This window comes from Glossina fuscipes, unplaced genomic scaffold (assembly GCF_014805625.2).
Source record: "Glossina fuscipes isolate IAEA_lab_2018 unplaced genomic scaffold, Yale_Gfus_2 114, whole genome shotgun sequence".
Classification (NCBI taxonomy): domain Eukaryota; kingdom Metazoa; phylum Arthropoda; class Insecta; order Diptera; family Glossinidae; genus Glossina; species Glossina fuscipes.
The window spans coordinates 4,814,791-4,827,805 of NW_023998457.1; the positions used below are offsets into that span (position 1 = coordinate 4,814,791).

Sequence of the window (13,015 nt, forward strand, 5' to 3'; positions counted from 1 at the left end):
TTTAATAACACTGTCTGCCTTCGGAGCAACCTACCAGCAATAGTTTTTCCTGCCGTACCTGAGGCCTCCATTTTCAAGTCGTGCGTTCAAAAACACTACTCCCCACTCCTGCCTATAATCCTTTCTGATCACCACGGTGCCGGCACGTCTGGGAAGCCCCGAAGTGGTTGGCCATGGAAAAGAAAAGAGAGGATAGATATCCCTTTTTTAATACCCTTTGAATATAGCATACACCCGCACAAAGTTAATATGCTCTCACCGTAAGTAGTGTAAGATATAAAAAAACACAGAAACAATTTTTTATACTTTATTTGCGGTTGACTCCATGCTCATATTGGTACGAGTCGGCTTGTTAATGTAATGTAAAATAGTTAGCATATGTGCCTTTAACCACAGTGACTAAATGATGTTCATTCTGTTGTTCATAAAGTCTTTACATTGAGCTGCTGCCCATAGCTTAAAAAAAAATTGAAAAGGAAATGAAATATGTATCAATAAAACATTGGCATTTTTGCGTGGCGACCAGGCAACGACTGCTTTCCACGCACATAATTCGAATCGGCCTATATTCTATTCTAACTGCATGCAAAGCACCTGTGCCTTAATATTTATCTTTACACTCAACCACAAACGCATTCAATTAGTTAGGCTAGCATACGGGTAGTAAGAAAGGCAATTATTCTCAGGGTTGGTGTCATGGTCATGGCCTCATTTTAGAATTTGCGCCTCGTTTTCTTCTAACTTTTCATTGCAATGCAAACAGTATTTTCATTACACCCTACTACCCACTTTTGGTACAAGAGTGTATTAAGTTTGTGCAGATGTTTCGAACACGCAGAAGGGATGTTGTTAGACCTATATTTTACTATACACTCTTCTCTGTCTGTCTGTCTGTCTATTTAATTTCTTTATGTTCGTCGTATAAGTCTCAATTTTTCAAATATTTTGATGAGCACTGATAGACTGACATGTTTTATGCCAATGCTATTGAAAATATTTGGAGTCGGATCATTTTTTCGACCACTACACATTTAAATGGTGTAGAGCTTTTAATGATGTGCTGCGACCGACTGTAGCGTGTTAGATCCAAATTTGAAAGGTGTTTAGTCTCATTTATGTCAAAAACATTTATAAGCGTTCTACCTTTAAAAGCGCGCACGTGATATGACGTTGAAGACTAGAATATTATTTAGCGAAAAAGGTTGCTTTCATTTATTTTGTTTCGACAACGTCTTGCTCTGCTCTCTGATTTGAGATCAATGAGTATCTCCATGATCACGAAATGAAATGCACTTACCATATTATCTGCATGTATTTTTTCTGCGATAGGGCTTCGAATTGAAATAAAACCTAAAAGGAATTAAATTTCATAAGAATTTTTAATTTGAATTTTTAATCGAAAATAGTTTTAAAATATTTAATTTTTGAAAATAATTTCTGGCCTATGTCGATCCATAACTTAATTTCATAAGCTTCATCAGCCTAATAACATAATGGCAACGTATGACGTTTGTAAAATAATTTATGTTGACGCAGAAGGAGATCATTATTGCTGTTACTCCTTTATCACCATAAACCAAGCTATTTACGCTTTATGGCTACCTCTAAAACCAATTCATGCAGTTTCTATCGAGATGACGAGTGAAGAACCTAATCGTATTCTATGTGAATACAAGGCAATCTACAGAAAGCCGAGTTGGTCCATATACCATAGAGTTAATTTTTTTATGCTAAATTACTATTGTGCTATAATTTTTATCATGAAGCTTAGATCATTTTGGATTACGATCGTTATAATAAAAGATGGGTCTATCTTAAACTCTCCTGCGTGTTACATACGTTCGCATCCTGCATCACATGTGGTGTATGGCATAAAAACACAATCTGCTTTGCTTTTGTTAACTCAGTTGGCAAAACCTTTTCATATTCTAGAGAATCTTGCTTAAGCTTTTGCCATCACCCTTAAGCTTAATATTTTTTAAAGCAATTCTGGATAATGTGTCTATGTATTTCATATTTTAAGCTTGCGGGTAAAGAGAAATTCGAGATGAAGCAAACAAAAACGAGTAAGAAAATTATATTCGCCTTTGACTGAATTTTTTATACCCAACGCCTTTACTTAACTAAGAACGAAACAAAACAAGAAGGAAACTGAATTCTGATACTGTATAATAGTAAATGGGCGTGGCTACTGTTTCTATTTTTCTAAAAGAAAGGAATACGTGGAAATTTCTATTGCATGTATTGTTGCAGTTTAACAAACATGTTTTCAATTTATATTGCACTATAGATATGTCCTTTCACGCGATTTGATCCATTTTCTCAATATCATTATAAGTTTTAGAAATTTAGTTATTTTTAGTAAATTTTTTCACATTTCCAGTCAAAAACCATAGGCCTTACACCGCCGGACAGACAGACGGACATTGTTAAGTCAAATCACAGTTTTAAAATGGTTAAGGATATACTATCAAAATGTTTTTCTGCCAGCTAAGAAAGCGATATAACAACTTTTTTATCTTTGCGGTTAGTGGCGCACAGAAATCATAGGCTTTAGAGGGACGGATAGACAGTAATTGTGCACAATTTAAAAAAAAAAGCTCAGATTCAGAATCATTTTCTGAATCGATCGGTATAATAAAGTGTGGGTCCATCTGAAGCTTTTCTGGGTGTTAGATATGTCCACACTAACCTAAGATAAGCTATACGAAAAATAGTGTAAGGATATGTATAATGAGATTATAATAGCAAATTGACTTAGAAATCGTGCTTACCGTATTTGGATCAAGTAAAGGTATTTTTCGGACGCCTAATTTCTAATGTTTTATAATGAAAATTTATTCATAATAATATTTTGATATAACATTAATTGGACTAAATTTGGATCACATGATTTTGCTTCTTGTACGCATCTCCATATGAAATTTCTCATGAATAGTAAGTTCTTCCAAACGTTTTTAAGGTTTTACCATTTTGTGATAAAAATTGATCCTTAGTTGTAACTTCGCCCAAAAATTAACGGGCTTTGTATGGGCAGAAATTATAATTTCCAATGTTTTTATAACGGTCTTCAGTCTCATCATTCTCTGTTCAAAAGAATCACATGTAGAACTCTCTTCATTTATGTTAGATGGAGACACATCCAGCCGAGTTACAATGACACCGAGAAAAAATGAAGTTTTGAAACCACGCAGATTAGATGAATCAAGATAGGAATTGTCTAAGAAGCGGTTATGAAACTGTTTGATATTATCTACAACCTTTAACGTATACTATATAGCACAGGTTATGTATGACATAAAATTTATGACTCAATATACTTATCTAAGTTATGTTTTTCCGTCAAACTGTGATAGCTTAAAAAACTCACATTATCAAGTTTTTAGCAAAAAAATTCCTCTTTATACTCATCACTCATCATTGTTCCACTCATCACAGTCCGTAGGCGCAATGTCTGTTGTAAACATTCCTTTGGTCGCAAATATGAAACTTTTGGCTTCAAATTTGGTAGAAAGATTGAAGATGCTTGCTTGCATGTAGATTGCTATTGGAAAATGGCCCCAATTAGCCGAAGAAAGCGCCTACACTGCCTCGTAAACTATTTTCCAAACGCGAAAAAATTTCATGGTTTTGCTTATTACTCATAAACTACAGGGGATAAATTTAGAAAAAGCTTAACCTATATTCTATGGGCGATGGCCGACCACGGTTATGGTTTAAAAACGCGTAAAAGCAAGCTTCAAAAACCAGATTAAGTCTATGAAATCTTAGCTACTTTCATATTTGGACTGCACATAAGCATGCCCGTCTATTCGTCTTTCCATTGTTCCCCTATGTGATAAACATTACCCCCTGAAGACATAGTCTAAATATTGCCAAAGGACACGCCTCCAACGGCCCACGTCACACGCCTGCCCAACAGAAATACCTTTGCTTTTTACGACTTTTGCTTGCATACCATGTCGGTTCCCGCTTTTATTCTGAAAAAATATAAAGAAAGCGGCCGCGCCCATCCAATATAATGGAACAAGAAAAATTTTTTTTTTTAAAACTCTTTTAGGATAGCGGTGATTGGTATCAAAGATTCGATCACGACCGAATACAATTTTCTTACTAATTTTTAACTGCAAAACTAGCTTTTTTCAAAGCTTCGTGGCAGAGATATCTGCCAACTGTATAGAGATGATAGCAATGCAGGGATATAATAGGTTGACGTAAGTTTGTGCGTGTTACACAGAGAGTACACATATAGCATAGTTGACGTTTTTGTTAATTGAGATTGCAACCAATTATAATTTTGTAATAAATTGTATGGATACATTTGATGAATCGAATTTATTCGACCAACGCGAAATTAAATAAACAATAAGCGCAAATACCCATTACTCACTTCCGCAAAGTTTAATTGCGAGAGCATTATACTTTTAAATCCATTTATTAAATTTCGTTTTTACATGAGCAGCCGCACTGTAGATATCCCCTGTAGATGTTCTTACGATAGATCCACCTATTATTATATCGATCGATTCAAAATCATAATCTGGATTGATCTGAGCCTCTCTGCCCGTCTGCTGCCTATTCATGTAAAATTTTGTTTAAACAACAGGTCGCAATTTTTGAGATATTTTGATGAAATTGGATATAGTGATGTGTTTTTGATCCAAGGACGAACGCTATTGAAAATGGTTCAGATCGGTTCACTTTTTCGACCATTCTTCCTATAATGCCCTATTCTGAAAAGTTGTTATATCGAGAATATTGCAATTTTCAAAATTTGGTGTTAAAACTTGGGACTGGCTATTTGGATACCACCCTCAAGAAAACTGATCGTTTGTAGAGCAGAAAAGCCGAAGTTTTAATTTATGATGATGAAAATTGACCCATAATAGTAATTTCAAAAAAATATGAATTGTGTTGGATAATATGGTGTAGGGTACTTAATTCTCGGCCTTGTCCGATTGTAATGTTTGGACTGGTTTGGCTAAGTGGAAAAATTGATATAATTTGTATATATATGTCAATACGTAATCCATCATTTTCAACAACTTTTTTCCCCCGAAAGAACGATACTTGTCTGACAGCGATCCATTCATCGACCTATTTTCCCACTTCTTCAACCTCTCGCAACAGCCATGCTGCATCGATCCGAACAAGTGGTAATCAAAAAGCGCTCTGTATGATGAATACGCTGCTTGGGTTTCAGCAGCTCGTAATACATTACACCTCCCTGATCCCATCATATGCACAGCAAAACTTTATTACCATGAATATTCCGCTTCGATGTCGATGTGGATACCTCTCCTGTACTAACCCATGACTATTTGCACTTGGGATTGTCGTAGTAAAACCACTTTCCATCACTAGCCACCATACGCCACAGAAAAGCTCTTCTTTTTTTGCCTGGCAAGCAGTAAAACCGCGGACCATCGTGAGTTCGAAATGACATTTTCATATGGTAGACATTTTCTCTTCTTTTTGATCTTTCCCATCGCAGGTAAGCGTCCAATAATAGTTGCTTCATCACCTACTAAGCTTTCCGAAGTCTTTGAGCCGGGCTTCCGCGTCCAATAAATCTTGCAAACTATTTTCTTCTAGACCGTTCTTTGTCATTGGCTTCAACATCGCCGCTTTTAAACTAAATACCAAAATTGGGATATGATGGAACAGCGTCACCATAAGCTTCTGTAAGGGTTTGATGGGCTCCGACAGCAGATTTCTTCAAATCAAACAAAAGTAATGAATGTTGAAAACGCAATGTTGAGCGTTCCATGAATCCATACTAAATGGAAAAATTGTTATATTATGCAGAGAAAGGTCAAAATCATCGAATTTAACCGTTGATAGTTCGGCTTACTTCATCAGTTTCACCAATAGATGTCGCTGATCAAAATAACTGCAAGTATCCACTTTATGGCCTCCTCTTTAGCAAGTTTGACAGGCCAAGTAAGTTAACTTTTTTTATAAACCTTGTTGCAAATTAAGAAATCCGAAACATAGAAATCCGGGGCATAAATACCGATTGAAAAATCGTACTTAATGCACAAATCGCTCTATACGGAAAGAACGAAATCAAATTTTCTAATAGTCACAAGACGTGTTAGATAAGCGATTAGAAAATGCTTTTGCAATGATGTGTGCGCGGGTACGAAAACCCAATACTTGATAAGCAGGTCTGTCAGGTGAATAACAAATTTGATATACACTTTTGAGGAAAAATTTCTCCTTCTCCTATCTTTGAAGTTTACTCCGCTCGCGGATAATGACAAAGAATGATTTTGTGGAATTTTCTTTGTTACCCAAGCATTGTTTCTGCCTTCTATAGTATATTATCTATGCATACATAGGGTCAGCTGATTAAAACGAACCATCAAATAAGCGATAACGTAAAGTAAATTTATTGTTTGAAAGTTTAATATTTTAACCATTATATGTTACAATTCCCTCCGAATGGTGTACAATTTCCGTTGAATCGACGATTGTCCATTCTTTGTTGCGAATATTATAACGTTCCACACTACAATCAAACTTGAAAGGTCTGGTTGCTTCGATACCGCCGAATAGGTAAATGTTATCCGCAGCTACCACCGCTGAAGTTGGTGCAATCTTGGTTTTCGGTGGCATTGATTCCCATCTATTTACTCTTACGTCCAAATATTTGTTTTCGCCGTCCCCTATGCAAAACAATGTATGATCATAGGAGACGACCCTAAAGCATGTTTCATTGTTCATTAATTTCAGCGTACGCCAACATCCTTCTCTCGGATCAAAGGAAAACCACGAATTTCTGACAAAACTGTAAATGTTGTTATCTACCACAGCGGCAGACGAGAAACGTGAATAATTTGAACATGGTAAGCTTTGACATGACTCCCATTTGTCAATTGCAGGAGAATATCTTTCGACAGTTCCACCTGTCAATCCCCCAATAACGTATATTAAACCATTGTGAGTACAAATCGGGAATCTACTTCGTGCCTCTGCCATCGGAGCGATGTAATCCCATCGCTTATTAATCGGATCATAGCGTTCTGCTGTCTTTAAACTACTACCACTACACATTCCACCCATCGAATAAACCGTGCCATTTAAGGCGATTGCCGAATTTTTACACGTACGACTATTCATATTTGCTATAGAAACAAGCTTTCTTCGGTAAAAATCGTACACTTTGCACCGATTGTGTACATAAAAATAGCCATTATTCGTATCTGCGCCGCCAAGGAGAAACACATGAAAGTTTTCATTATAACATTCAGTTACTTTTTTGGTTCGAACTCTGCCTGGAACGCATATCTGTTCATTTACTGGCGTTAATTGATAAATGGCGGCGTCCAATAAAAGTTTATCGTATTTTGGGTCTTCTTTAAGCAATGGTTCGGTAGAAACATTATTTCTTAAAAATGGTGGGCTGATAAGAGGTAAACGAATATAGCTCATCAACTCTATAAGATGAACCTTTCGGTTATTTTGATCATATTTAACCCAATTCAAGACGGTCTTATAAACACTGTCTTCAGAACGCACCGAGAGATGAGTTCCTTGATCTACAAAGAATGTTAAAAAAATATTTTGAAATAAATTGAAATGAAGAAGAGAGTCGGTATGAGTCGTAAATACACTTCAGATATTTTAGTTTGTCCTTTTCACCAAATAGATAAATAAGTACATTCTTCAAAAGTTCTCCCATTAGATATCCGGTAATCAAGAAAAGTTAAATATCCTTGTTTTTCAATTCAATGTTTTTCTCTTTAGTGGCTGAAATTTTACGATTAACTTGATCTCTTCATATCAAATAGTTCTTTGCGCACTTTCTAAAAATAGTATTCAACTCGTAGAAGTACCTATTCCTAATATCCATTTCGAAATGTAATAAGGTTCCTCTTCATGTTACAAGGTTTCAAAGTTGCTTACATGGTTTCTTTCATGATAGAGTTCGTTTTCCACTTTGGTAGGCCACATTTTCCTCGTATATCCCACGAAATATTTAAACGTTGTAATGTGCGGACGATAAACATTGATAAGACCTTTGAAAAGAAAAAATGTATCACTCTTTTTGTAATCATTGCTTCTAGCTAAATATTAGCATCAAGGTAATTCCTAATACCGTACTATTTGATCAGTTTAGATTGACTTATGGTACGTTCATGAAAGTACCCATAGTTACTCAAACGTTATGTCGAACTATCCTCAGACCATGAAATTTAACATATGACCTAGGCTCAGCAATACTAACATGTTTCGTAAGATATAGTCCATTGGCAACTGGGATGGAATAATGCGATAAAGGTTTACCATTCTTGTTTTGAGAATGCAACTCGTAAATTCATTCATGTTGGCGCCGATTTTTATGAACAAATTTCTTACGTACCTCTTCAAATGCCAGCAATAATAACTCCTCCCTTTCAAATAAATCATCGAAATGCCCCAAAATATATTTATGAGCAACATCGCGTAGCGACTTACAAGAAGGCATATCTGAAAGATAATAAATAAATACATGTTCATGTATGAAGAGAGCCTATCTGGAAGAAAACCCTCATAATCTTACCAGAATAGCTCCATATTCGAAAACAATTCGACGAGTTCATAGTGCTTTCGAGGAATTTCTCGCATTCCTTCTTTACCCAATCGATTTGAAATAAATCCGATGTTATGAGCAATCCTTCAACATCATCTTCCGTGAATGTGATGGTCCCAGTGTAAACGTACTCAACAAGTGTTTTAACCGCATTTATGCTCACATCTTTCAATTTGACCTTTCCCTCTCTTTTCTCTTTCATATCAAGTGCGAAAATTTATAAGTTTTAGACATTTTACTCAAGTGGTATATTTCATAGTCTTTCCTAATACTTACTTCCAAACATGCCTGCAAAGTAAGGTGAAGCAATCTCTAGCGCTACCTTATGAACCTTAATACGTTCGCGACCTACCTCCAATACAAAATCGCAGTGCTATGACACGGAATACTCATACGTTAGTTTGCAAATAAGTGATAGTTGCATAGTTTTTCAATTACCTTTTGAGCGAAACGCATTTTATTTAAACCGTTGAGGAAAGTGTTGCCATAATCAGAATTTTTATGTTTCTTCTCAGCAGTTGATTTATCTGCAACTACGCAACTAGCAGCCATGCTCCTGGATAGAATACGAATATTTGGGATTTGAAGTCGTTAAAAAATCGTATGCAATATTTAACACCACAGTTACAGAAGCTAAAGGAACGAAAATGCACTTTTAGTAAATATTATTATTGTTCCACGCTAAAGATTAAATATAGATTTTTCCTTCAATTTAAATTACATCCAGACAGATGCTAGAAAAGGGATTTTTAAAAAAACTTGCTCTCATAGGATATGTGAAAGGTAAACTCCGTAAAGCGTCTTTGCATCGGGCCAGTAATCTGTAAGCAATTGCAAGAATAAAGCGCTTTGCCTCAATACGTTTCGATTCACTTTAATCGGTTTTCGAGAATGGCGCATGCCTGTAAAGTTGTAAATGCAGTGAAGACTAAAGACTGTTTTATGATCATTGTAATCAAGTGCAAGTAGTTGTGATGTCTGCTGAGTAGGTAAGGACATATACCGATTGGTCACGCACCCTAACAGGTTGCGATCACTAACCTCCCTCTAATTTTATCCCCTCACCGTGTTACACGTATAGAGGACATCGTCATCTGAGTGGTTGATCATATTAAGTAATTGAATTTATTCATCTTTCGCTAATATTCATTCCCATCGACGAAGGATGATTGGTATTTTCATGTTTCAAGTTTCAGAAATTCCAAAACATACATCTATTCTTAATCAGTATCAAATTCTGAATCGATTTAAACATGGCAGCATAATGCCAACATTATCCTGAGGGCAAAAATGAAAATATTAATTTCAAATTTGGCAGGAACATATGGAAGTTCTTCCACCTAAGTTGCTACTGAAAATGGAGTCAGAGGACTGACGGTTACATTGCCGCGTAAGCTGATTTTGAAAGGCGAGCAGATTTGGTTTTTTACTTATTACTCAACATCTGCACCCAATCAATCTACAAAAATTTGAATGTCTATTGTATGGATGATGCTGCAGCATAAAAGTAAAATTGACCGCGCCTACCGAGTATTATAATGTATCAAAATTTAAATTTTTTTCAATACTTTTACATTGCGGAGAAGCAAGCTTCAAGAGCCAATTCAAAACATAAATTCCTGGCCAGTTTCAAATTCCTTCTCTTTGTCTGTCCATCTGTCTGTATGCTAATCCATCTACCAAACTATGTAGTGTCGGTGATACACATTCCCTTGTTCGCAAAAAAGAAGTTATCGCCTACAAATTTACAAGAGCTTGACGCCTGCGCATTTAAGTCATAAAATGCCCTTACGACGCCCCCAGGTCTGTGCAACCAAAACTGAGAATACATTACAACCACACGATACACGCTATCAAATTCGACAAAACTATACTACGGGAATACTAAAAATCAGCCACGACTACTCAATATAGAATATATAAATTTTACTTTTCTTTTTTTCTTTCAATTTCTTTTCAATCTTTCGTAGGGTAACCGTGATAGGTATAAAAGACATTGTCGCAGCCAAATCTAATTTCGTTAATTATTTCTGAATTGTTTATTTGCGGTTTTGATAAAGTAAGTAATAAAATAAACGGTTTCATATGAAAATTGAGAATTACTATACTTTATCGCTACTCCAATATAAAGGATTATGTTCTATACTCGTTTCGAAAGTAGATGGGTCTGTATACATACGAGTATTACTATAAAAATCAAATGAACGATTTGATCCATTTTTTATACGTTACGGCGGCTTCACTTTTAATTTCTACCATTCATTTAAACAATTTGTCATTTTCTCTTTTCAACTTTTGGTTCGACGTATGTTCGAAAAAATCGATTTCAGAAAAGAAAATTGAATTTGCAGATTTGTAAATCAATTAAATGTTGCCCTTATACCAAATTTTTACTACAGATCTGATTTATATATATATCTTAGTTCAGAATGAAAATTTACAGAAATATTGCATTCCTTGAGATTATTTACAGTTTATGCAAATCTACCATTGATCTTGGAATGGAAGTTAATGCAGAATTTTCTCGCAAACTTCGTGCGAACGGTAATCTGTGTTAATAGAGTTTATGGAGTTTATGAAAAGTTGACGGAAATATCGTATTAACAGCCACGAAAACTCGATCAATGTTTCAAAATCCCTAAATGAATTGAGGAAATTATGTTTAGATAATCAGAAGATGGATTTTCGGATCGAATGTGTTTCAAGAACGTAATATTTAGCTCAACTCAATATCCTTTCAAGCGCAAGAAACTAATTATCTTGTCTCAACGCGGTTTTAAGTTAGAAATAGCTCTAATAGCCATAACCGTAAGATCAACACCCCTATCATCTAAAATGTTGGAAAGACTCTGAGAGATTGTTAGAGAGCCGTTTATCATCTTCCTTAAGTCGCAAGGACAGAAACATAAACGGTGCTATACAATTAGCAGAAATCTACCCTGGGTTCGTCCGTTTAAAATTCCTTCATCAACTACAAATCATCATAACATAGCGCAAAATATAAGGATTTAGGAAACCTAATCCTCCCTACGTAATTAATCACGCAGGATATGCTAACACCTAAGTGCAATGCGTAAAATTTCACAGACGCAAAGAGTATGAAAGCCTTTTGGCTTGAAAGTGGCTCATCAGTTACGCATAAATTTAACATAACCTATAAAAGTTTAAAAGTTCGTAGTTTTCTGAAATTTAATATATCTTACTTAAATATCCATACAATAATAATACAAGCTTGGCAGTTTGGACATACCATCAGAGGAACAAGAAGTTCTCTCTTCAAATTGCGGCTTATTTAATTCTTTTATATCGAGGCAAAATTGAAGCATGAATGCCTTCATCGTTAATCGGGCTTGTTCTCTTTACTTCCAATATACAACTTTAATGCCCCACTTGACAAAGCCGTCGATCAATCCATCAATCAATCAATGCACGGCTTGTTGAAGTGGCCGACATCTGGAAAGATATGGACTCACTGGCGCTCCACCTCAATATAGTGATAGCCACGTGGATATTGTGGAGGCTAATTAGAAGAAGCCAACGAAGATGGCTTCTATGCCCATCCGAAAAAAATTTTACAAAATTATTGGAAACCATGTGAAATCAAAATTTGGGAAAACTGCGCTTGATTTCGACTTGTGTGATCCTTTAAAACTTCTTTTTTTATACTCACCTGATATTTAATTTCGTTAACTCTTCCTACTAAGCGCGAAATCAATTTTTATCAATATCGTTTTCTTTCGTTTTTTTTTTTAATAAGGATTTTTTAATCGCTTGTTTTTTCTACAAGAAAAGAGCAAGTCATGGATTAAAAATTAAAATTTTTGTATGATTTGTTTTAATGCTGCCACTTTTCTCAATCACAGTAATTTCAAACGATATTACGATATGGGGGAAAAAAACTCTGCAGCAAAGCTTACGAAGGTATTCAATTTTGCGAAAGCCCTGAATGCGTAACGTTTTTATGGATCACTTCTTCGAAAGTTAACTTTCGCTTTCGTTTTCAGCTATTTAGCAGATACAGACGAAAACAGAAGTTCCATTTTTCTCACCCAATTACTTATCATTTATGTACTTATGAGGTGGGCTGCATTCATTGTAGCGAAAAACAATATGATTTGTCAATTTATAAAAAGGATCATCAAACGTCGGCGAAGTTGAAGTCCCACAACGAACAAAAAAACAAAGTTTTTAATATTTATGTGCATTATTTACCGTTCTAATCGCATAGCGAAATTTATCACTATCGTCATTGTAGAGCATAAGCAGATCATTGGGTTCAATATATCTGCATGTCCGCGGAGAGGTCATTAAATCCATTTTTGGGGATTGAGGATACATTCTCCATCGAAAAAAATTGCACGATTTGATATCATTGCACAGTTTACCCAAAATGGCACAATTGTTGCCAATCATTTGGTTAATCATAGCAATAGCAAA

The 13,015-nt window shown here is 35.4% G+C and overlaps 1 protein-coding gene across 1 annotated transcript; it reads right to left on the reverse strand.

The window, feature by feature from the left end:
* Nucleotides 1-6,417: 6,417 nt before the first annotated feature.
* On the reverse strand, nt 6,418-12,379 carry LOC119640047 (kelch-like protein 17). Its single transcript, XM_038037822.1, has 7 exons — nt 12,249-12,379; nt 9,017-9,211; nt 8,855-8,951; nt 8,549-8,773; nt 8,369-8,475; nt 7,525-7,544; nt 6,418-7,408 (listed from the first exon to the last, which is right to left on the reverse strand). Exons 2-7 carry the CDS (start codon nt 9,128-9,130, stop codon nt 6,418-6,420), a joined length of 1,554 nt encoding a protein of 517 aa, XP_037893750.1. The 5' UTR covers nt 9,131-9,211; nt 12,249-12,379.
* Nucleotides 12,380-13,015: the final 636 nt, after the last annotated feature.